Source organism: Myotis yumanensis, unplaced genomic scaffold (genome assembly GCF_028538775.1).
Source record: "Myotis yumanensis isolate MYYU_CA2020_CCGP unplaced genomic scaffold, mMyoYum1.0.hap1 SCAF_9, whole genome shotgun sequence".
Taxonomy (NCBI): Eukaryota; Metazoa; Chordata; class Mammalia; order Chiroptera; family Vespertilionidae; genus Myotis; species Myotis yumanensis.
Window position 1 is genome coordinate 30,903,802 of NW_027223760.1, and position 23,687 is coordinate 30,927,488.

The 23,687-nt window shown below is 45.6% G+C and overlaps 1 protein-coding gene across 3 annotated transcripts in view; it reads right to left on the reverse strand.

Moving 5' to 3' along the window:
- ATP6V0A4 (ATPase H+ transporting V0 subunit a4) overlaps nucleotides 1-23,687 on the reverse strand; it is a 42,369-nt gene that overhangs the window by 532 nt on the left and 18,150 nt on the right. For all 3 annotated transcript variants that reach the window (XM_070423986.1, XM_070423989.1, XM_070423988.1), the window contains 10 exons: nucleotides 22,918-23,068; nucleotides 21,703-21,842; nucleotides 19,908-20,065; nucleotides 17,705-17,798; nucleotides 12,270-12,388; nucleotides 10,108-10,324; nucleotides 7,932-8,033; nucleotides 5,462-5,572; nucleotides 1,236-1,353; nucleotides 922-1,093 (listed from right to left, as the gene is read on the reverse strand). In XM_070423986.1, coding sequence (XP_070280087.1) covers nucleotides 922-1,093; nucleotides 1,236-1,353; nucleotides 5,462-5,572; nucleotides 7,932-8,033; nucleotides 10,108-10,324; nucleotides 12,270-12,388; nucleotides 17,705-17,798; nucleotides 19,908-20,065; nucleotides 21,703-21,842; nucleotides 22,918-23,068 — 1,382 coding nt within the window. The remainder of the gene's footprint in view (nucleotides 1-921; nucleotides 1,094-1,235; nucleotides 1,354-5,461; nucleotides 5,573-7,931; nucleotides 8,034-10,107; nucleotides 10,325-12,269; nucleotides 12,389-17,704; nucleotides 17,799-19,907; nucleotides 20,066-21,702; nucleotides 21,843-22,917; nucleotides 23,069-23,687) is intronic.

A 23,687-nucleotide genomic window follows, 5' to 3' on the forward strand; every position in this document is an offset into this window, starting at 1 on the left:
CAGGCTGGTGTTGCCACAGGGATCCTCTGAGGCTTTTATAACCTTCTCTCTTACACCTCCCCCACCCCCCCCCCCACCCCTCCCAGGCCTCTGCTGGTGGCCTCATAGACCAGCATAGCCATCCCACTCCAGCACCCTCGCTTTGAACCACTGTCCGATGAGCTAGTGAGCAGAGTGCTTAGCAGGTTACACGTGCTTTTTAGTTTTCATCCTGGTCCTAAACTGCAGAACAATCAGAACCTTGGTTTATATTTCCATAACTTACAGAACAGATATCACGCAAGATCATTTATGTTTATAAAGTTGCAGAATTTGCTTCCTAATGATACAGGCAGAAATGATCTTATAACCTTAGGCAGGGGACGCTGTGATTCTCAACTCAGTAGAGAAGCATAAAAACATTTTTTATGAACAGCAGGTAGAGAGGGAGGTGAAAGCTGAAGACAAGCTACATTCCAGACAAACCTGTGAATGTCCAGGGGGCCTTCTCCCTTGCAGGCACCCTCCTTCAATTTCCACTTCCTGAGAATTTGGAAGCTGAACTATGGGTGTTAACTCCTGCACTCGGCAACAAAGGCCAAAGGTCCCAGACTCAGCAGGCCTTCCGTGAGCCCATTTCAGATCTCCCATCGTACCGACATTTGCAGGTATCCCTTATTTTAGAGCCAATTGTAATATAACAAGTGGAAATGTAAAGGAGAAGGAATAAATGAGAACTAGCATTTATCACAAGGTGGCCATGATATATGCATAATATATGATATCATTGAATAGTTCACCAACAGGTGCCTAAACTAAGGTTCCAGAAGGGTATGTCAGTTGCTAATGTTACACAGCAGGTCAGGACTTGGAACCATCTGGCCTGACAGCCCGATTTCCACCCAAGAGCCCACAGAGGTCCTGCAGCCCCGTCGTCCTCACCAGTGCAGCCGCAGGGCGTGCAGGAAAGCAGAGAGCCCCTCCATGATCAGCAGGATGGCTACTGTCAGGACAGCAAACACAGCAAAAATGATAAAGACCCCGATGAGTCCTCCCCAGCCTCGCAGGCGAAGGCCGATGTTCATCACCATGGTCCAGAGCACTTCGGAAAGTTCTGCAAGACGCAAGAGCAACATCACAGGTTTATGTGGCAAATGCAAATTATTCTCAAGAAAGAAGAGCCGGAAAGAACCCAGAGAAGACACTGGTACAAGCGCATGCTCTGAGCTTTGCACCCCTGCTGGTGGCTCACTCACCTGCATGAGCCAGGCTGAGGGCCCAGAGCCGGAGGTAAGAGGCTGTGTTTGAAATGCAGCCCAGGCAGTACTCGATCGTGTGGATGGCCTGATGCACGAATATGTCTCCAAAGTTGAACTGAAAGAGGAAACTCTTTGTTCTATTTCATTAAGTACTTTCCACATACAAAGTAGTATAAATAATATATACATGAATAAGACATGGGCTTTGCTGTTAAGATATTTCCAGGTGAACTAGAGGAAAATAAATATTATTGTACTTGTAGAAAGAGAATTAGCAACACAAAGTAGGATGTGGTGTGTGTGCAGTAACATGTCCCAGAAGTTGTTGAAAAGGTTCATGAGATTTGTGCTGGGCCATGAAGGATGGGGAGGCATCCGGAAGTCAAAGAAAAACAAGACCATTCCTGGTAAAGAAAAGGACTCTAGTAAGGCGGTGGGTGGGAATATCACGGAGGCAAGTTTTGGGGAAAAACAATTGGCTGGAACTGGGAGCCTGTGTAGGTGACCAGTAAGAGCGTGCAGGTGTTGAAGTTGCAGGAAAGACCAATGAAGGACAGAGCTGAGAAAATCACCCGGAATCACTGAGCAACCATAAAAAGGGTTTGAATAGAACATGGCAGGGGAACATAAAGACATATTTGGGGGAAGATTAATCTGGAAGCAAAATGGACCAGTGAAGGGACAGCCTATAAGCAAAAAAGTCGGTTTGTGGAATAGCTTAGTGATCCTGGGTATGAGGGGAGAAGAAACGGGGTGAGACAGCGATGACAGCCCACGGTTTCCTCCATGCACTCTGATGCTGGGGGACACAGAGTGACTGGCACCTTCTCTGCCCTCAAGTAGCTCACTGTCTAATAGGGAGAATATGCTGACAGACAGATCCCACACAGCAGTATGGGAAGTGCCCTCATCGAGAATGCAGCGTATTGTGGGAACAGAGGACCCCTTACCCAGAAGGGGCCCTCACCCAGGGTCACACAGGGCTCTGAGAATCTTGAGGCTGAGTAGTGAAAAGAGTTGCATTGACAAACATGGATAAATTGGAAAAGGAGATGAGCAGTTAATTGTCAGATGTGTCACGTCCCAGGTGACAGCGGCCCATACAAGTAGAATCTCTCAGCACACAATGGCAGAGGCAGAACGCGCTCAGAAGAAAAGTCTAGGCTGGAAATGGACACCTGGGACCTCACTGTGGGAGGAGGGACAGCGGGAGCAAGAAGGACTGAGAAGATCAATAAGAAAAAGATCGTAGGAAGAAGAGCTCTCACTCAGCCTTGGGAAACATCTTCGTTCAGAGATAGGAGGAACCACATGGCTGCAGTCAAGGATGGAGAGGTATCCAGGAAGGAATGGGGGTGTGGTCAACCATGTCAGTTGCTATAGAGAAAAGACAAAAATCAGTGCCTCTCAATTTGGCAATGAAAACCGCTAGGAGGAATTGAAGGGTGGGGATGCGCAGAGATGGACAGGGTGGGTAGAGAGTCAAGGAAAAGGAAGACTGTGTAGTGAAGAATTAACCCCACCCAAAGAGAGGTTCAGCTTCGTCCTGGCCCCTGGAAGGCAACCTCTAAGTCAGCGGTTCTCAACCTGTGGGTCGCGACCCCTTTGGGGGTTGAACAACCCTTACACAGGGGTCGCCTAAGACCATCGGAAAACACATATATAATTACATATTGTTTTTGTGATTAATCACTATGCTTTAATTATGTTCAATTTGTAACAATGAAAAGACATCCTGCATATCAGCTATTTACATTACGATTCATAACAGTAGCAAAATTACAGTTATGAAGTAGCAACGAAAATAATTTTATGGTTGGGGATCACCACCACACGAGGAACTGTATTAAAGGGTCGTGGCATTAGGAAAGTTGAGAACCACTGCTCTAAGTCCTTGTACTTTCACAAGTGAAAGAAATGCTTTTGTTATTTTTGGTGAGTTCTTGGGACCACTTCTGTTCATTTACTTGGGGGTAGGCCACACCAGAAAGACCAACCAAGTGGTTAGAATTGGACTTGGAGACACATGGTAGCAGCCCCATCTCCAGGAAAGGAAGAGTGATGGAGACCACCTGGGTGGCCCTAGGTCAGTGATGGCGAACCTATGACACGCGAACTCATTTTTTTGGTTGATTTTTCTTTGTTAAATAGCATTTAAATATATAAAATAAATATCAAAAATATAAGTCTTTGTTTTACTATGGTTGCAAATATCAAAACATTTCTATATGTGCCCTAACCGGTTTGGCTCAGTGGATAGAGCATCGGCCTGCGGACTCAAGGGTCCCAGGTTCGATTCCAGTCAAGGGCATGTACCTTGGTTGCGGGCACATAGCCAGTGGGGCATGTGCAGGAGGCAGCTGATCGATGTCTCTCTCTCATCGATGTTTCTAACTCTCTATCTCTCTCCCTTCCTCTCTGTAAAAAATCAATAAAATATATTTAAAAAAATTTTCTATATGTGACACGGCACCAGAGTTAAGTTAGGGTTTTTCAAAATGCTGACACGCCGAGCTCAAAAGGTTTGCCATCACTGCCCTAGGTCAACCATGCCTGCGTAATGAGGCCCCAATAAAACATCGGACAGTGAGGCTTAGGTGAGCTTCCTGGGCTGGCCATCTGCACACCTGTTACCACATGTCAGTGCTGGGAGAATAACGAGTCCCTGAGAACACAGAAGCTGCGCTTTGGAGCCCTCCCAGTGGATTCCGCCTGGGTGCCTCTTCCTCTGGCTGGTTCTGATGTGTACGCTTTTGCTACAACAAAACTAAGTATTGCACTTTCCTGAGTTCTATGAGTGGGTTTATAAATGATTGAACCCAACACAGTCTGAGGGGACCCTGAACTTGTAACTGGCTGGTCTGAAGCGGGGGTGGTCCTGGGGAACCCCAAACTTGTGGCTAGTGTCAGAAGTCTTGGGTAGACTTGGCAGTCTGGGCACTGCGTCCTTAACCTTGAGTTCGGTTAACTCTTGGCGAGGAGAGAAGTGGGAGAGGACTTCGAGGGGGAGGCGGAGTCAAGCCTGTATTCACCTTGCAATGGGAGACCCAAGCATGACCATGGGGGAAGGGAGGAGCCTACAAATGGAAGGGGCAGCCGGGTCATGGCAGTGGTGGCCGGTGAACAGGGACTGGATACATGTCAAGGGCATGAGAAGATTATGGAGGCTGCACTGGATAGGCTGGGCCTGGTAAGTCTGATGCTGTGTGGGTTGGATTCTAAAACATTCCAGCAAGTCTAACAAACGTAGTAATATCAATAAGCCACCAATATGGGTTATTCTCCTTACCTGGAGTCTTGTAGGAACACTTGTTCAAAATCCAGATTTTTTTCCTCATTAGGTCTAATTGACCATCCATTCATTCAAATGATTATTTTTTCAGTAATTAACATTAGAATCGGAACTACTCTTAGCATCCATCAGGCCTCACAGGACCCTGTCCCCACTGCAGAATAAGAATAGAGCTCCAGTGATAACCCCCAGCCAGTTCAGGACTCTGGGCCACTCCAGTCCTGGCATAAAAGCAGAGTCTGGGGAAATGTGGCACATTCCTGGGGTGGGGAGTGGCTGCCCTCAGACAGAAAGGGGCAGGGAGGGAGGAGGAAACAAAACAATTCCTGAATTCACAGGAGAGCAGATAGTATTATGAAGATTAATGAAGGAGGTTGTGACAGAGCAGGGCTGAGGCAGGAGGTGATGGAGGCTATGCACACTTGGGTCCAGGAGGGGACTGGGGAAAAAGGATCCACTTTTTGCTTCAATATCTAGGGCTACATTTGGGCTCTGCTCTCACGGCTTGAGGGGCCCTGATGAGAAAGCTGACTTTCGGGGCCCAGTGATGAGCCAAGGAGGCCTTTGTACCATTGATGGCCTCCGATGTCACTAGATCTGAAGGCTGACGTTCACCTCAGGCTCACAGATGCAGCAGCACCTGGGCTAAAAGATTACAATACTCCTAGATGGGTTGGTAAGTAGCAGTTGTTCTGATCCTGTAGGCATCCCCTGCCCTAGGACCTCCCCAGCTTCCTGTGACTCAGCAATCACAGGGCTGCCACCAGCAAGGTCCTCTTGACCCAACCCGCTCTACTGCCCAAGTTCATTCTGATGGGCTGGTGCCCACGCCCAAACGGCTCTTCAATACTTGACCACCGCCCCTGACCAGGTCTGCTTTTAGAATCTGTACAAACTGGGAAGTCTTTGTAGGGTGTTGAGTCCCAAATACCTCTTCTTCGTAGTCCTCTTGGGCCCTGTGGGCATCTGCTCTCCTGGGAGGCCTCGAGTTGTCACCTTCAATGTCTTCAGCGGTGTGTTCTTGAATCATGGATGCCTGCAGCTGTCAGCAAGCAAGGAAATGAAGCGTTCAAGTCATCCTTAGAATTAGAATCACAACAATTCCATGCAAAATACAGGCTCTCATGAAATATTAGCTACGTCCCAGCCACTGTTCTAAACTCTCTCTACGTTATCTCATTTAGCCTTCCTAACAACCTTTTTACATGAGCAGAGTCACCACCCCATTTCACAGAGAGGTAAACTACAGCTCAGAAAAGTTAACAAATGTGCCCGGGATCCCAGCTGGTAAGGCTGGTTAGCAGCAGAGCCAGGATTCAAACCCAGGCGGGGATTCCAGAGCATGTGCTTTTCTCCATGGCGCCAGAGGTGCCAAATGGGTCAGTCTTTACAGTAAACCAACACACACATCAGAGTGCCTCTCTATTTATACATATATACACATCTTCATAAAACCATCAGCGATACCTTTGACATACTTAGCTTTGTGACCGACACATCCAGATTTCTATGGGAAAAATCAGGAATTAATGACTGCTATGATCTGAATGTCTGTGTCTCCCTCCAAAATTCCTATGTTGAAATCCTAACCTCCAAAGATGATAGCTTTAGAAGGTGGGGCCTTTGGAAGGTGATTAGGACACGAGGGTGGAGCCCTCAGGAATGGGATTCGTGCCCTTACAAAAGAGGCCCCAGAGAGCATCCTCACCCCGTCCTCTATGTGAGGACACAATGAGAAGGTGTCTTCTCACCATGAACCAGGAAGGGACCCTACCCAGAAGGTGAATGTGCTGGAGCCTTAATCTTGGGCTTCCCAGCCTCCAGGACTGTAAGCAGTGAATTTCTGCTGTTTATACGCCACCCAGTCTGTGGTACTTGGTTATAGCAGCCCAAACAGACTAAGACAATTACTTTTCCAACACAAATATACTTTTCTAAATAAAAATATCACTTTATAAAAATAGCTAAGAAAAAAATCCAAAGGGCGGGGGGGCGGGGCGGGAAATCAAGGTGTAGTCACCATTCAGTTTGGCCTGGTTTTATCCCTGAGTTTCAATCAACTATTTCTTCCCAGTCACTGTGAAACTTAACATCCCATGCTGAAAGTTGTTCCTAGAATGATTTCACGGGAGGAGTGTTGCAAATTAGGCATGAAAGTATCAGTACCTTTCTTTCTTCAGCGAGTCTGCACCTAATATTTGCAAGCCCCTGGGCAAAGGTCACAATGGAAGTCCATGTGTCATATGTTTAAATATGGAAAAGTTATAAATTAAGCCAACATATTCCTAAGAAAAATATGTTCTAGCCTCCTATCTTGATAAATAAAGCCTCATAAGAACTTGAAAGGCCAGGTTCAAATTCAGAGTCCCAGGAGAGCTGGCCTGCAGGATGACACACCACTTTCTCCTCATCTCTGGTCCCCTCCCACAGCTGGAGGGCCGGTGTGCACATGTGTGGGTACTACCCCCACACTGTCCATGCCCACCTACACTCTCCACAAACTGCTGCCCAGTGGCCACGCCAGGATCTAGCTGTGCCAGCGCTGTGGCTGGACCTTTATAGAGCCCAGAAGTGGGCTTGAGTCTGTCTGGACAGGAATTCCAGGGTACCAGGTACTGACAGGGGGCTCTGGGTTCATGGTTCCCTGCCCTATGATGAGGAATGTAACTTAAGTTAACATTACTTTGTCTTCTTCAGATCCTATTTTCTCTCTCCATCAACTGAAGGGAGAAAATATCACAGAAAAAAATAAAAGATAGTTTCTCCACTTTCATCCCTAACTCTAGCCTTTTCTAGGCCTATGCTGGAATTGGTTAAAATAAACATGAATAACTTGGTAAAAGCATGATACTGGACTTTGTGAATGTTAGTGACTCTTCTCCCCAGTCAAAATAGACTTTGTAGTCAGTCCCTTTAGCTAACATCTCGTGCTGTTTGACCTAGGTGCTGTCTGAAATAAAATAATCAATTTTAAATTAGTTACTTGCAACTCTCTAAAACACATGTGCCAAAGGACATACACAGGAAGTTTATAGAAGCACTATTTGTAATTAACAAAATTGGAAACAAGTCAAATAACTATCAGTATCTGAATGGTAACTAAATTGTGGTATATTCATGCAAAGGAGTATTTTATATCACACACACACACACACACACACACACACACGCAAGCAAAATTTGCAAGACATAAGATTTAAACCTGCTTGGCCTTAATAGGACATTATTCTGGAAAAGTCAAACTCTATAGAAGAGAACATATCTGGTGAAGTCCAGTTACCTACCTCGCCACTATCTTTCAGGCCTGGTCCACCCAGCATGCTCTCTCAACCCCAGACTTCTAGTCCCAAGGAACCCACATGCCTACCCACAGAGACTGAACTGAAAGGAATGACTCTTACCTGGGATTTCCGATGATTGGCTCTAAGAATAAATGGCTTAATCAGAAGCATCCACGGTACAGAAATCAAAGCCATAACAACAAAGAAACTTTGGACTTCTTGCTGCAAGACCAGAATGGTAAGATCCTATCACTTTAAGGTGATCACACAGCATACTTTCATCAGTGGTTCTCAACCTTCTGGCCCTTTAATACAGTTCCTCATGTTGTGACCCCCCAACCATAAAATTATTTTCGTTGCTACTTCATAACTGTAATTTTGCTATTGTTATAATAATGTAAATATCTGATATGCAGGATGGTCTTCGGTGACCCCTGTGAAAGGGTCGTTCGACCGCCAAAGGGGTCGCGACCCACAGGTTGAGAACCGCTGCTTTATATGATAAAAATGCTAAGTGTGAGTCATTTCAGTTGCGTTTTATTTTTTAATATTTTTATTGATTTCAGAGAGGAAAGGAGAGGGAGAGATAGAAACATCAATGATAAGAGAGAATTATCAATCGGCTGCCTCCTGCACGCCTTCTACTGGTGATGGAGTCCATGACCTGGGCATGTGCCCTGACAGGAAAATGAACCCTGACCTCCTGGTTCATAGGTCAACTCAACCACTGAGCCATACCAGCCAGGCCTATTTGTCCATTTTACACCAGGCTTTCCCCCTCGTGTTGTACAAGCAACTGGAGATTTATATTATCTGTTGCTCTTCTTCGATAGTCAAGCACGACAGTAAGACAGCCAGGACGGTGATGGGAAGGGGCTGTATTTATCAACCTACATTGTCTCTCCCAGCTGCTTGACCCAAAAATGAGGTTATGGAAACTTCAAACTGTGTCAAGATAATTCATCTTCATACTAGGGCTTGGGGAAACCAGCCAACCCCAACGATGTTTTTAATGAGAAAAAGCTGGAAAAGCCATGCTCACTGCATATTCCAGACTAAGTGAGGGCTTCTGTCTTCATGAAAAGGGCTATTAGCACGTGAACTGTTTGATGGATTTCAGTCCTTTGCCTAAAAGTGAAGACTTGCTTGGAAAATCCAAGTAAATTTTCATTTAGACTCAATGAGTAAATTAACCTTCCAAATACATTCATTTAATGCTAACAGCTAGGGTGGTTCAAGGTTACCATTGACGTATAACAAAAAGATAGGGTACCATCAGGGAACTTCCAGAGGTGTAAGTCTTCTCTGGTTATTATTGAAAATAGTCTCTTATTTTTTCATTAAAAAAAAAAAAATAGCCCCATCACAGGGCATTTTTTCCTTCTTATTTGCTGCTTCTGAAGGGAAGGAGAATACAAGTAGGAATCAAACTCATGAGGACATGCAGGGCCATGGGAGGAGCCTGACTTTCACCAGGGCACCAGCATGAGCACTCACTGTTGGGATAGGTGCACCGCAGGGTCTCCTGGCATTGGGAAACTCACCCTAGAACTTGACCCAGAGGAATCACGACCTATATACGTGGGCCTTCCTTTATTGAAAACTCGACCTTCAAGCAATATTATCAGGTTAATCGCTGGGAGAGGCCAGAGGAAGAGAACTATTTGTGCTACCAAAGAATGACTCACTGAGTGCTATTTATATCCAGCTCCCATGGAACATTTATACTGTTTAAAAATAAAATATCAAGTTGAGAGTGAAGCTGAAATAAATGGAAGCAATCAGAGTGGCAAAAAGTCTGACTGTTGGACGGTGCTGTCCACAGAGGAAGAGCCCAGAGGAAAACAAGAGATAAAAACTCAACGAGCCAGCGGAAGCCCCCGGAAGAGCCTGGCATGTGAACAGAGGGACTCCTCTTCCTGGTCCCATTTCCATTTTCTTTCTTGTAAACCTTAGCTGGAGTTCATTTTAATTTTATTTTTTAAAATATATTTTTATTAATTTCAGAGAGGAAGGGAGGAAAGAGAGATAGAAACACCAATGATGAGAGAGAATCATTGATCAGCTGCCTCCTGTATGCCCTCCACTGGGGATCGAGCCGGCAATCCGGGCATGTGCCCTTGACCGGAATCAAACCCGGGACCCTTCATTCCGCAGGCCGACGCTCTAGCCACTGAGCCAAACTGGTTAGGGCAAGATAGCTCAGTCTTGCAAATAACTAGTCTCTGTGGTACTCAAGAGTATGAGAGAGATCTACCATAATTAGGTGCATAAAAGAAGAAAAATCCCATAATACCTGATGTTTGTACAGGGGTGCATTCGAGGGGTCGTTATAGTTAAACATAAACATGTTGATGAAGTGGATGAGGATGCTGGGGGCCTTCTGGGACACGTGGACATCGTAGTAGCACCATTTGAAAATGATCATGAAAACCAGGTATCCAAACAGGCACAGCATAAAAATCATCTCCGGAATAAATTGCAGAAGGATGTTGAGCGTTTTTCTGAAGTATCTGGGGGACGGGGGACACACACACACACACACACACACACACACACAAAGACAGAACATTGAGAAAAAGTATCAGTAACTAATTATTCTTCCCAAAGCATAAAATGTTAACTGCATTCACTCCCCTGGGAAGCAGCAATCATGCATGGATGGAAAGGAAAGTGCTTTTGCACAAAAGATTTGGAGAGAACCAAAGTCTAGAGGTCACGTCTGAAGCAAAGACTGAGCCCACATAGTCAGTTGGCGATTTGGCCAAAGCTTCAAATGCAGGCCCAGCTCATACCAACACACTGAAAACACACGGGTATATGGGGGTGACTTGAGAGCTTTCCTCCTAAGAATGCCTTAAGATAGGGGGGCAAAGTAGGGCCCTTGGGTTTTTATAGCCTGCAAGTTAAAAATGGTTTTCATATTTTAAAATGGCGGGGGTGGGGGGAGACTAAAAAGAATATTATTTTATGATAAATGATAATTACACAAAATTCAAATTTCAGCATTCATACATCAAGTTTTATTGGAACGGTCACACTCATCCCTCTACGTATTTGTATTGTCAATGGCAGTTTTCACGTTACCATCTGGCCTCAAAAGTCTAAAAGATTTACTATCTGTCCCTTTGCAGAGAATGCATGCCAACTCCAGCTCTAAGGCCTTGGGTCGCACAGAACAAGTTGGGGGCACCGAAGTGAAAAATATCAGAAAGAGCCCCATACCCTTTGTTAATTGCAAGAGCTAGAAAAGGAGATTCCATGGAAAAAATGGGGTTATCAGAGATAACGTGAGGCCAGCCTGACACTCAATGATGCCAAATAAGGTCTAGGCAGAAAGTGCCGTCTGGGATTCTGTCTCACCGAATCCACATAGAACTCCCAGGCAGGCAGGAGCACCAGGGTGCTCGTCATTGGCTTGCACACTAAGTACTTCCGATTTTTCAGTAGAATTGTATTTCTTCAGTCTTTCAGATCAGGGGTCACTGTGTGACTGGCTCTGGCCAATGAAATGGGAACAGAAGTGGCAGGTGTCACTTTGGGGTGGAAACTTAAGCGTCAACGGTAATTGACCAGTCTCCTTCCCATGGCGACTGGCAGTGCTCCACTGGTAGCTGCCCGTCAGCCCAGGTCCCAGTGTGAAGACAACAGGCACAGAGCCCCCGGTGGTCCTACAGTGGGCATGTCATGGTCTGTAGCTTAGCAACTGAGATTTGGGGGTTATTTGTTACCTCACAATAACCTAACTCATTCTGACTACTATATTCCCATTCTATAAAAGAAAGTAATCTCAGAGACGTTAAGCAACATGTACATGGTCACACAGATATGAAAAATTGGAAGCAGTACTTAAACTTCTGATTCCAAACCCTGTATCATGTGTGTGGCCTCATGCTTTGAGAGTGAGGGACTTTCAAACTACATGGCAGCGACTCCTACCAGCTGCCAGGTCCACACAGGGCACCTCTGAACAGGCGCCGTGGACGCTGGCTTCAAAGATTTACACCTGCAGCGGAAGTAGGTTGGAGAAGCTTTCCAGAGATGGTTCTTGATCGAAGGAAAGGAATAGGCAGGAGAACATTAACAGCCAAAGAAGGGAGAGGGTGCTGCCGATAGGAAGAAATGACACCAAAGGGAATTTAGAATCTGAGGGCGCTTTGGCAAAAGGTACTATGTCCCCACTGGTGGGAGCTGGTGAGAGCTAAGCCTTGATATACAGGAATAAGCCTTTCAGGTTGGGGGACACCAGGTGCTGCGGGCCAGCCTCGTTCTGAACCCGCATGAAAATATTACTCACCTTTGAAAAGTTCAGCTGAGAAACAGAGGGCCCATTTCCAGGCACCAGCTTGTCCTGGCTCTCGCCAAGAGACATGGGGGAAGGAACTTCACACAGAGGGACATGGGGCACAACCGGTGGCTCTGCCACTGCTCATCGTCAATGGGGTCAGACCAACTCACATGTGGTTGAAAAGGCTGAGAATGACGCCAAAAGTCATCTGGACGATTCCCAGGATCACCGACATCTTCATTTTATAGGAGTTCAAGAACGTTAGCTTGTTGGAAGCCAAGTTCCAAATCTGGGTGGGAAACGTGAAGACATGCTTGAGGCCAGAATCTGGACGTCCTACCAGGGTTGGGGACAACGGCACAATTTCCCCTGAGAAGTTGCTCTGGGATCCACAGTCTCTAACTTCAGTCCAGTTCCACTCAGGCATTTTAGGTTTGAAAAGGACCAAGCCCCTTATAAATGCAACTCTGATGACAAAAGTGTCCGAACCATTAGTGCCAGTAAAATATCAAGTGGCTGGAAGGAAACTGCGGGGGGGAAGTGAGGGGGGGCGGATATCCTCCATGATTTTTCCCTGATCTAAATGAAAATAAATCATTAAATATTATGGAGATCCCAAACTTGCCTCGGTTCCCTTAATAAAAGTGTAGATCTCTGGCCCATGAACTTATCCAATCCCTTCTTTAAAAAAAAAATTTTTTTTCAGAGAGGGAGAGGGAGAGGGAGAGAGAGACAGAAACATCAATGATGAGAATCATTAATTAGCTGCCTCCTGCACACCCCACACTGGGGATGGAGCCCGCAACCCAGGCATGTGCCCTGACCGGGAATCAAGTCATGACCTCCTGGTTCATAAGTCGATGCTCAACCACTGAGCCACACCAGCTGGCCTATCCAATCCCTTCTTAATAATAAATAGCATGTCTGACTTTGAAAGTCTGTAGTGCTTCACATTACAAGGCATCTTCCAGGCCCTTCTCAAGAAGTCACTGCTGTAGCCTGTTTATTAGCACTGTGGGTAAGGCATGGTCCCTGCCTTCTCTGAAGTTCCTGTTTGTCAACTTGCAAAGTGATGGGCATGTGTATCTGCCTGCCGCCAGGAGAGCAACTCAGACAGCAAGTACCCGCAGTGGTCAGGGTCTCATGTTGATTAGTGATCCCAGTCACCAACAGAAATCTTAAACTCCCTGTAGTTTCCAATCCCCACCCTCAGGCAAATGATGCAAGTCCTCTCCACTACCTCTGACACCTCTCCAACTTCAGGCACATCCCCAACGGCCTGCTAGACACATCTTGAGGGCTTGTCATGCTGCATCTCAAAGGTAACGAAGCCACAAACTTCTCTTTCCTCCTTCAGTAACTCAGGGTCAGCATCCACCTAGGCATAGTCTCAATGCATAGTCACCTGCCCTCGCCCCCGTGCACACACAGGGGCAGGGACCACATCTCACTGCTTCTTTACAATGTCCTGAGTGGCTCCCAGCTGGACGATCACTAAGGAGGTCGCTGGAAAGGTGAGAGAAGGGACACCAGTGACGGTGCCCACACACCAGAGCCTCCCCCCCTCCCTGTGCGCCTCGACCTCTAAGCTGCACCAGGCTTGCCCTCCACGGTCTGCCCTCCTTTGCCCACCTGGTTAGCCAACCCCACAGGATCCCTCGGCTTGGTGAGGGCAGGGTAACTGGCATGCTGCAGAGCCAGCCAAACCTGATAAACCAACGAAGCTCATCAGTAAGTACCAGGCACACACCAAGCTCCTTAAATGTGTTTACCCTGTTTAACTCTAACAAAAATCCCATGAGATGGAGACATTTGTCCCCCCTTCGCTATGGTTTCACTTTTTGTGGTTTCAGTTGTCCATGGTCAACTGTGGTCTGAAAACATTAAATGGAAAATTCCAGAAATAAACAATTCGTAAGTTTTAAATCGTGTGCCATTCTGAGAAGCATGATGAGATCTCACACTGTCCCTTTCCATCCCACCTGAGTCATGAGCCATTACGTTGTCCAGCGTCTCCGCACTGTACACGCTTCCGGCCCATTAGTTACTGAGTAGCCTTGGTTACCGGATCAATACCAACATCGTATTGATACTAATAGTGCTTGTGTTCAAGTCACCCTTATGTTACTTAATAATGACCCCGAGGTGATGCTGGCAATTCAGATATGCCAAAGAGAATCTATGAGGTGCTTCCTTTAAGTAAAAAAGTAAGCACAGTATAACAAGGTATTTTGAGATAGAGACCATATTCATAGAACTTTTATTACAGTATGTTGTTATAATTGTTCTATTTTATTATTGTTAATCTCTTGCTGTGTCTCATTCGTAAATTAACTTTATCATAGGTATGTATGTACAGGAAAAAACATAGTGTACATGGAGTCAGTACTATCCGCGGACTCAGGCATCCACTGGGGGGTCTTGGGACGTGTTCCCATGAATAAGGGAGGATTCCCATTTTACATGTGAGGGACTTTATCTTAATTTCGGGGAAACTGAGTTACTTAAACACCTAGGAAGAAATAATACAATAGCAAATGGAGCATTTACCCCATTTATGCACTAAACTCTTTCTAGGTGTTTTATGTGTGAAAATCATTTAATCTTCTTGTTACAGGAGAAAAACATGTCTTGTCTTCCCCCATTGTTAGTGGGAGTGGACTTCTTGGGGTTCCACTGGAATAAGCATTTCCAGAGGCCCCCACAGGAGGAGGCGATACAGTAGAAAGCTTCATTTCCATGGGATTACACTCCTGGGTTTCCAAAGTCCCATTTCCCTTAGTCCAGCTATAGAAGTGTAGCTGGGGTGTCAGTAGAGCTCAAATTAGAGCCAATGTCCAGAGTTTCAGGCCAGGAATTAAACACAGGCTGCCTGATTCCATCACCACTGTGATGTTCATTTCTTATAAAATATTCACAGACACTATAGAAAGACCACGCAGCTCTGATAGCCAAGAATTTCGTGATTTGATTCAAAATAGATGATGCATTCCGTCAATAAATGCAGCTGTAGAAGTTTACATTATGCAAACATCAAACCCGTCATTCATATATGTAAGTGCTAACACAGGCACAGAGATGTTCTGTTTAACAGGTTTTCTCTGGGACTAGGACGGCAGGAACCGGAGAGGTGGGAAAGACAAGTCCTTCTTTTCATTTTTACAGTATTTTGTGTTATATGGATTCTGAATCATACATATTATTATTTTATGATAAAAAGACCATAAATTTAAAAATAATCTAAGTGCTACCTGGAGGATTATTTTCAATCTCCACCTGCTCTTTCACCCTCACATTTTCCTTTCTTTTTTGACGGGTGGACAGATGACAGAAACTGCACACAGAGCAGGAACTCTGGAAGCTCAGTTCTGAGATGTGAGTTACACCACCCTCCCTTCGTGGGGAGCAGACCTGGACAAACAGGATTTGCTGCTGCATTAGATGTGGGCTGTGAGGGGAAGAGAGAGGACAGTGGGAGCAACATGATTCAAAGCAAGGCCAATCAGACCCTAGAACCACCCCCTTGGGACTCCCCCATCTGCTTGCTAATGAGGAAACTCCTAGGACCAGAGATAAAGCCTTCCAGTCTATAAAAATAATAACTTGCATATCTTTTTAGCACTTTGCAGCTTGCAAACCAGCTTTCAAGGACTTTACCTCTCTTGATAAAACTTGGAATGCAAGTGCCCCTGGGAAGCAAGCACCAACACATCCTGGGTAATGCTTTCTTTTTAAAAAAATATATTTTTATTGATTTCATAGAGGAGGGGAGGAGTAATAACATCAGTGATGAGAGAGAATCAGTGACTGGCTGTTTCCTGCACGCCCTCTACTGGGGGTCGAGCCCACAACCCAGGTATGTGCCCTTGACCAGAATCAAACCCGGGACCCTTCAGTCCACAGGTCGATGCTCTATCCACTGAGCCAAAACCAGGTACGGTCTGGGTAATGTTTTCTGGGTTGTTTTTTGTTTTGTTTTTTAAATTTTCACCAGAGGATATTTTTTCATTTTAGAGCAGCGGTTCTTAACCTGTGGGTTGCGACCCTTTGGGGGTCAAACGACCCTTTCACAGGGGTCGCCTAAGACCATCGGAAAACACATAATTACATATTGCTTTGTGATTAATCACTATGCTTTAATTATGCTCAATTTGTAACAATGGAAATACATCCTGCATATCAGATATTTACATTACGATTCATAACAGTAGCAAAATTACAGTTATGAAGTAGCAATGAAAATAATTTTATGGTTGGGGGTCACCACAACATGAGGAACTGTATTAAAGGGTCGCGGCATTAGGAAGGTTGAGAACCACTGTTTTAGAGAGAGTATGGGGGGCGGGGGAGAAGAGAGAGAGAAACCTCACTGTGAGAAAGTCACATCAACTGGTTGCCTCCTGCATGTGCCCCAACCAGGGCCAGAGCCTACAACTGAGGCATGTGCCCTTGACCGGAACCAAACTATCCACTGAACCAACAGAAAAGCTAGGGCACTTTCTGTTTTTATAAGGGAGGGGAGGAGGGCAGGCAGGGGGAGGACCCAGGAAAACAAGAGGAGAGAGATGACCCACAAGGTAGGAGAGACCACACAACCAATGTTAGGGCCAGTGCTGTTCCCTCTTAACTGTCAGCAACTAAACCTGAGCTTTTGCGTTCTCTGTCACAAAAAGAGCTTATAAGATACACTTCTGGACTGTGTCTGCCAAGTTCAGGTCTAGACCACCCATGCTCATTTGGAGGACAAGGCTACCATCTAGTGGCGATCTGCGCTGGGCCACTATGTGTGGGTGTCTTCTGGAAAACCCCTTCATATCCAGTGTGAGGAATCACTTTCGCTTTGCTCAGCTCAAATCCAATGGAGATAGATATAACAAACAAAAGCTGACAATCTCTTTTTCCACTCCTATCAATTCTAGGCAGTAAAATTAAACAAAAATAAAAGCAAATCCATATGTTCCTAGGAAAAAAAAAATGTTACCCCATTGCAAGAAAATGCCTAAGTAGGAAACTTGATTAGGATGCTAAATTGATGATCTAATATGTATACTTCCCAGGCACCCAGGGCTTTTTAAAAGAAGCAGTCATTGCCCAGCCGGCGTGGCTCAGTGGTTGAGTGTCGACCTATGAACCAGGAGGTCAGGGTCGATTCCCAGTTAGGGCACATGCCCAAGTTGTGGGCTCAATCCCTAGAAGGGGGTATGCAGGAGGCAACTGATCAGTGATTCTCTCTCATCACTGATATTTCTATCTCTCTCCCTCTCCTTTCCTCTCTGAAATCAATAAAAAAAAATTTTTTTTTAAAGAAGCAGTCATTAACTGCCAAGGCATAAGTGATGGAGAACGAGGCAGATGTTTGGGGAATTGTATGGAAAATGACCCAGGGGCTGGGTAAAGGATGCAGGCAGAACACTTACTTGAAGTCAGCGCAGTGTGTCACAAAAACCTCCCGTCCATGTAATTCTATCTCAACACAAGTTGGTTGATTTGATAGGTTCTGGCATTTCTTCCCCGCCCGCCCCCCCCCCCCCACCCGCCCCCCGATTTCTCCTCAGCCAGTCATTTAACTATTTAATAACTATTTAAGCCCAGAGGACATTGTTACCGGATCAATCCCGAATGGGTATGGGTTCCCAGAGTACACGCCTGGAATGGCGGGGTTCAGCTGTAAAAGTGGATTTGTCTCCATCGTTTCCATGCTACAGAGGGAGAAAGGAAAAACAAAAACAAAGCCAGTGAGTGACCAACGGCAGGAAAAAGTACTAGGGTGTCGTCTGTTGAGCCAATCACAGCTAACTGCTGGTGCAACGCATCAATTCGGCTCATTTGGTTATTCCATGAATGGTACTGAATCCCCACTGTGCGCCAAGTACCATCCTGTGGCCTGAGCGACAGAAATGACCCGCCAGCCCCCAAGGAGTATATAGTCTAAGCTTTCAAAGCACTCCAGCCTGGTGGGGTACATGTAGTAAAAAATATATATACACTGAGTGGCCAGATTATTATGACCACCTGACATTTGTAGGCAAATTAGCCGTACACTGCATCCATCGTATGGGATATGGAAGCCGAAGGCCTGTTCGAACACCTTTGCTGTCTGCAGTTACCAAGATAAAACGTCTCCAATTCGCACAGAAACACAAGGATTGGACAGTCGAGCATTGGAAAACAGTCATGTGATCCGATGAATCACGTTTCCAGTTGCATCATGCAGATGGCAGTGAGAATTTGGCAGAAACAGCATGAAAGCATGCACCCCACATGCATGAGTACAACCCTTCAAGCTGGTGGGGGCAGTGTTATGGTTTGGGGCATGTTTTCCTGGCATGATTTGGGCCCTTTAATTTGTGTGGAGCAATGTCTGAATAGTACAACATACCTAAGTATCATTGCTGATCAAGTTCATCCTATCATGTTGATGGCGTATCCCAATGGAGATGGCTTCTTCCAACAAGACAATGCGCCATGCCACGGTGCTCGTATTGTGCAGGAGTGGTTTCAAGAACATGAGGGAGACTTTACCTTGCTTAGGTGGCCCCCACAATCGCCAGATCTCAATCCAATTGAACATTTGTGGGACAAAGTTAAAAGAGCCATCAGGCAGCTGGTTCCACAACCATTAAATCTCACAGAACTGGACAGTGCTATTCATCAGGCATGGTGTCAGATTCCTCGCATCACCTTTCAACATCTCATGGAGTCAATGCCAAGAAGAATCGCCGCAGTATTGAAGGCAAAAGGTGGCCCAACGAAGTACTGATGGGGTGGTCATAATAATCTGGCCACTCACGTTCAAATATATCCCACGTTCAAAGGCTGTTAAATCACATTGTTTACCCATATCTTCAGAAAAAAATCACTTCTACTGTCGTGGTAAACAACCTGCTTCCCTATTTATAATGGTCTGGCCCTCTAGCAACTTCAGCGCGAAATTATAGCTAACTTGCCTACAAACGTCAGGTGGTCATAATAATCTGGCCACTCAGTGTATATACTACATTAGAAAAAAGGTAGGGGTTGGGATGAAGGAGTCTACAGAAATAGATCCCTGGCCACCCTAGACACACACAGTCCTAACAACACGCCTCAGGGCAAGTGGTTGGATTTCACTAGCAGAGGCGTGTTTGTGTGTCCACAAACCAGAAAGCCACCCCTGACGAGAGAGAACTGGCCGGGTACCCACAGCTAAGCCTGCTGTTGAGCATAAACAATTTCACAGAACACCAACATCAGACAAGGCCATTCTGTGACCGCGATGGATCGAGACAAAAGCAAGACCATTCCACAGCCATATCTGATATCAGAATATGGACATAGCAACAGAAGGACATTGTCCAAATCACAAAAATGACCAGAGATCACCTTTATCCTCTTAGAGGCCAAATCCTGTAAGTCAGTCCTTTCTTCTTTTTTAAAAAAATATATTTTTGTTGATTTCAGAGAGGAAGGGAGAGGTAGAAATATCAATGATGAGAGAGAACCACTGATTGGCTGCCTCATGCTGTGGATTGAGCCCTCAACCCAGACATGTGCCCTGACCGGGAATTGAACCGTGACCTCCTGGTTCATGGGTCGACACTCAACCACTGAGCCACGCCAGCCAGGCAGTTGAGCTAAAGTGTTAAAAACTATTTCCATGTGTTACAGTTACCAGCACAGTTACTGAGGAAGTGGCACAAGGTCTTACGCTCAGTTGAGAAAATGGCATTATTTTTTGAATTTGTGGGTACACCTCTGGGCCGAGCCAGGCGTAGATCTGCTCAGCCATAGATGGCCAGGGAACAACCCATCCCTGTCTGTGAACTTACTTCCATGTGCCATTTCTGAACATGGGTCGGACGCTCCAAGAAGAGCCGAAGATGTTGAAAGCCTTGGAGAAGCAGTCGTTGTAAATGAAGCCCGTGTAAATGGAGAAGATGCCCATGAGGAGGATGAGGTAGCGCCCCTGGAAGAAGGTGTTCCAGATCTGGCCTCGGGGAGACAGAGAGGACTGTCAGTGAGCTCTGAGCCGGCCTGGGGCGTGTGTGATCAGGTCTCTCCACAGCAAGGCACGCAGGCCCTATGCAGAGGGGCCACGCGACCAGGCAGGCACCAAAGCGGCCCAGATAGCAAGAGCACACACATCATGATTTTCCTGAGCTTCTACAGGTGACTCTGAAGAGTCCTAGACTGGTCGTTGCTACTGTGGAAGCTAGCATAGAGGCCTCATATGCTTGAATTCAGCCTTGGTTAGAAAATGTGATTAAAGCAGAAACTGAGGCCTCACCTGTGAAAATGGGAACTTGAAAGTGGGTGGCTGTCTCTCCAGCACTTCCAGGAGGTAAGCACTGAGCTGGCTGCTAAATTTTATGGCAAATCAAATCTATATTCCTTTGCGGGGAGGGGCGGGGAGGAGGGGTCTCCATTAAAATTTGAGTTTCTAAGTACATCCACTAAGAAGAGAAAGTGCTTTCTCCCGATACTGCAGGATGTGCAACAACCATCAGAACCGCTGAGTGGACTTGGAGACTTCAAATATTTATTACAGGAAACTACATCTATTAAAATGCTTGTCATGAGCCCTGGCCAGGTTGCTCAGTTGGTTAGAGCTTCATCCCGAAATAACAAGGTTGTGGGTTCAACCCCAGGTCAGGGCATGGACAAGAATCAACGAAAGAATGCATAAATAAGTGGGACAACAAATCAATGTTTCTTTCACTCTTCCTCTCTCTCCCTTCCTCTCTCTCTAAATAAAATGCTTGTCATGAAAACTGTATTGGTCACAGGTCGATTTGTCACTAACCTTGCTTGTGATTAACTCACTCTGACATCACTGAACTAGCTCTAGTTAAGTCAACCTGTAAAAAATAGATTGCAGATAAAATTCAGAACATAGCTAAAGGCATGTTTGCACTTTGTAAAATGCAATATCAGCGGCCACAAAGTGACGTCAGCTGTTTAACTTTGAAACAATGCAACTCTTGAGTTGTCTCAACCTTCACATCGCTCTGTGAGGGAACTTCATGGAAGGTATAGAACTTCAAGTGTGAAAGTGAAGACATGGTGTTCGGGATGTCTGTGTTTCAGAACACTGAGTGTGGGCTTGTGGGGAAAGGGCTCTGCCATGAAAAATTATTTGTGCTATTTTAAGTGAAAAAAGGAGGCTACAAATTAATATGCACTATTTGATCCCAATTTCTAAAATTATATATTTTTGTATAAGCACAGAAAGGAAACTAGAAAGGTAATACAGAAACACTCATTGTAATTTTTTTCTAAGTAGATGGCTGTATTTTCCCAATGAACATATATTGCTTTTATAATCAAAGAAAAAAAATCAATATTAGCAAAAAAAAAAAAAAGGAAAAATCAATGCCTTGCCGAGCAATGTACAAAAAAACAAAAATGCTAAAAGGAACTGTACCAAACCATCCAAGGACTGTGGATGAAAAGGGACCACATGCTAACCTGACAAGCTCAGGGAAGGCCTAGTGTTTATGGTGAGTTTTGACTCTTTTTCACTTTCCATTCTTCCCCTTCTCATAAGAACATGCTATTCCTATGGCAAAAACAACAATCACACTTTAAGAACATTTGAGGAAATGAGGGGAGACATTTGCCCACCTCATTGTCCGTCTTCTGGGCGAGGAAACGTCTCTCATTACGGACCATCCAAAGGGCAGCCAGGAGCATCACAGTTCCGTGACCACAGTCTCCAAACATCACGGCAAACAGGAAGGGGAAAGTGATGATGGTATAGGGAGCTGCAGAGGTGAGAACCACAACAGCCTGAGTCTTCCCAACAGTCCTGTGGGCTCCCCGACTATTGGTCTATTACGCTCCTTGTGATAGGCTGGCTCCCTTGTGCCTTTCTGATTCTGTCAGCTCTCAGTATTCGCACCCCTGACACTTGCTGGCTCCCACATACATGAGCTCATCAGTGGATAAACACTATTATTCTCCACTTTACAGATGAGCTGAGTTTGGGAGCGGTTAAGTGACTTGCCCAAGATCATAAAGTTTAATGGGATTTAAAATCCGTTTTCTACGTGCTTTCTATGCTCTTTCCACTACCATCTCCTGCTTGTTTCTCCACCATTCACATGTACCACAGCCCTCCAGCAGTTGCTCACCTATGGGGCCCTGCATTATGGGTCACATATTAGATTGGGACACAGGCTGGACAAAAACAGCATCATGCACTGCTTGCCTAAGGGACAGCTAGTCTACCCCTTTATTTTATAAACCAGGTCACCAACATCACAGTTTATATCACTAGGAATCCAGGCTTCTGACTCCACATTCTGTGTGTTCCCATCTCTCCCACACAACTATGAGATTGTGGAGATGCCTAGAGATGCCCCTCATTGAATTGTTAAACAAACAAGAACCGAATTTGGCTGCCTGATAAGGCTACAGTTGCAGAGGTACTCAAACTACGGCCCGCGGGCCACATGCAAATACAAATATTGTATTTGTTCCCATTTTGTTTTTTTACTTCAAAATAAGATATGTGCAGTGTGCATAGGAATTTGTTCATAGTTTTTTTTTAAACTACAGTCCGGCCCTCCAACGGTCTGAGGGACAGTGAACTGGCCCCCTGTTTAAAAAGTTTGAGGACCCCTGGTTTAAGGGAGAAGAGGTGAAATCTTGACAAGGAACAAATCTTTCACTCATCACCTTTACAGAAGACAATGCAGAGCATTCAAAAAAACAAATGTGATTTTAGGAAAGTCACAGTTTTAAGTAATTCACCTGCTAGGTCGCCACCTTGGGGGTGAATCTTACCCAATTTTCATTTTCAAGCTGCTCCGGCATGTAACGTATCAGACAGCTTACCTGGGTTTATCTCCCGGTAATTGCCTACACCATACGCATCTACAATATTCTGGAAGCCGGCAGTGAATTTATTGGTCCTGTTAAACGTGGGAGGAGCTGTTTTAGATTGCACTGCTGTCAAGATAGGGGCCATGGAGGAGCCGCTTAGTTCCTGCAAGAAAGAACATGTGACAAACATGTAAGGAGGAGAGCCCTGGGCTGGGTACCAGCACATGGAGCACAGGGCAACTCTTGCCATCACTTCCTGGGTGAACGTGGGATAATCTCTTGACGTCTCTGAGACTCACGATCTCTCCCAGGAAAGTGAAAACCTTCCTCATACTCATCTAACCTATCTGACAGGAGAGCTGTCAGAGAGTAGAATTCCTCCTGCGTCCCTGGCGATCTGCAGTCTCCTGCTCCTGAATGCATATTTACGCCTCCGTTCTGGGGCTGGTTCTCCTCTCCCTTTCTCTCTACTTACTCCCCCCAAGAGCTCATCCACTTTCCGAATTTTGTTTCAACCTTTCAAATGGCCTTGACCCTCTTGAAAATTTCGATTCTTTTTTCATTGCCTGCCTAGGCTTTCAAACTCTCCTGTCTCAGCAACCCCACATAATCCAGGAGCCTAGAACTGGACTCATCAGCTTGCCCTAAAGCCAGGCTGTTCCTTCAACAGTCTCCATTCTCCAAATTCTTGAAACTTTGAAATCCACAGACTTTTCCCTTCTCCTGATTTAATCATCAATCTCCAGATCTTGCTAATTGTCCCTTTCCAATCCCTCTCCCTC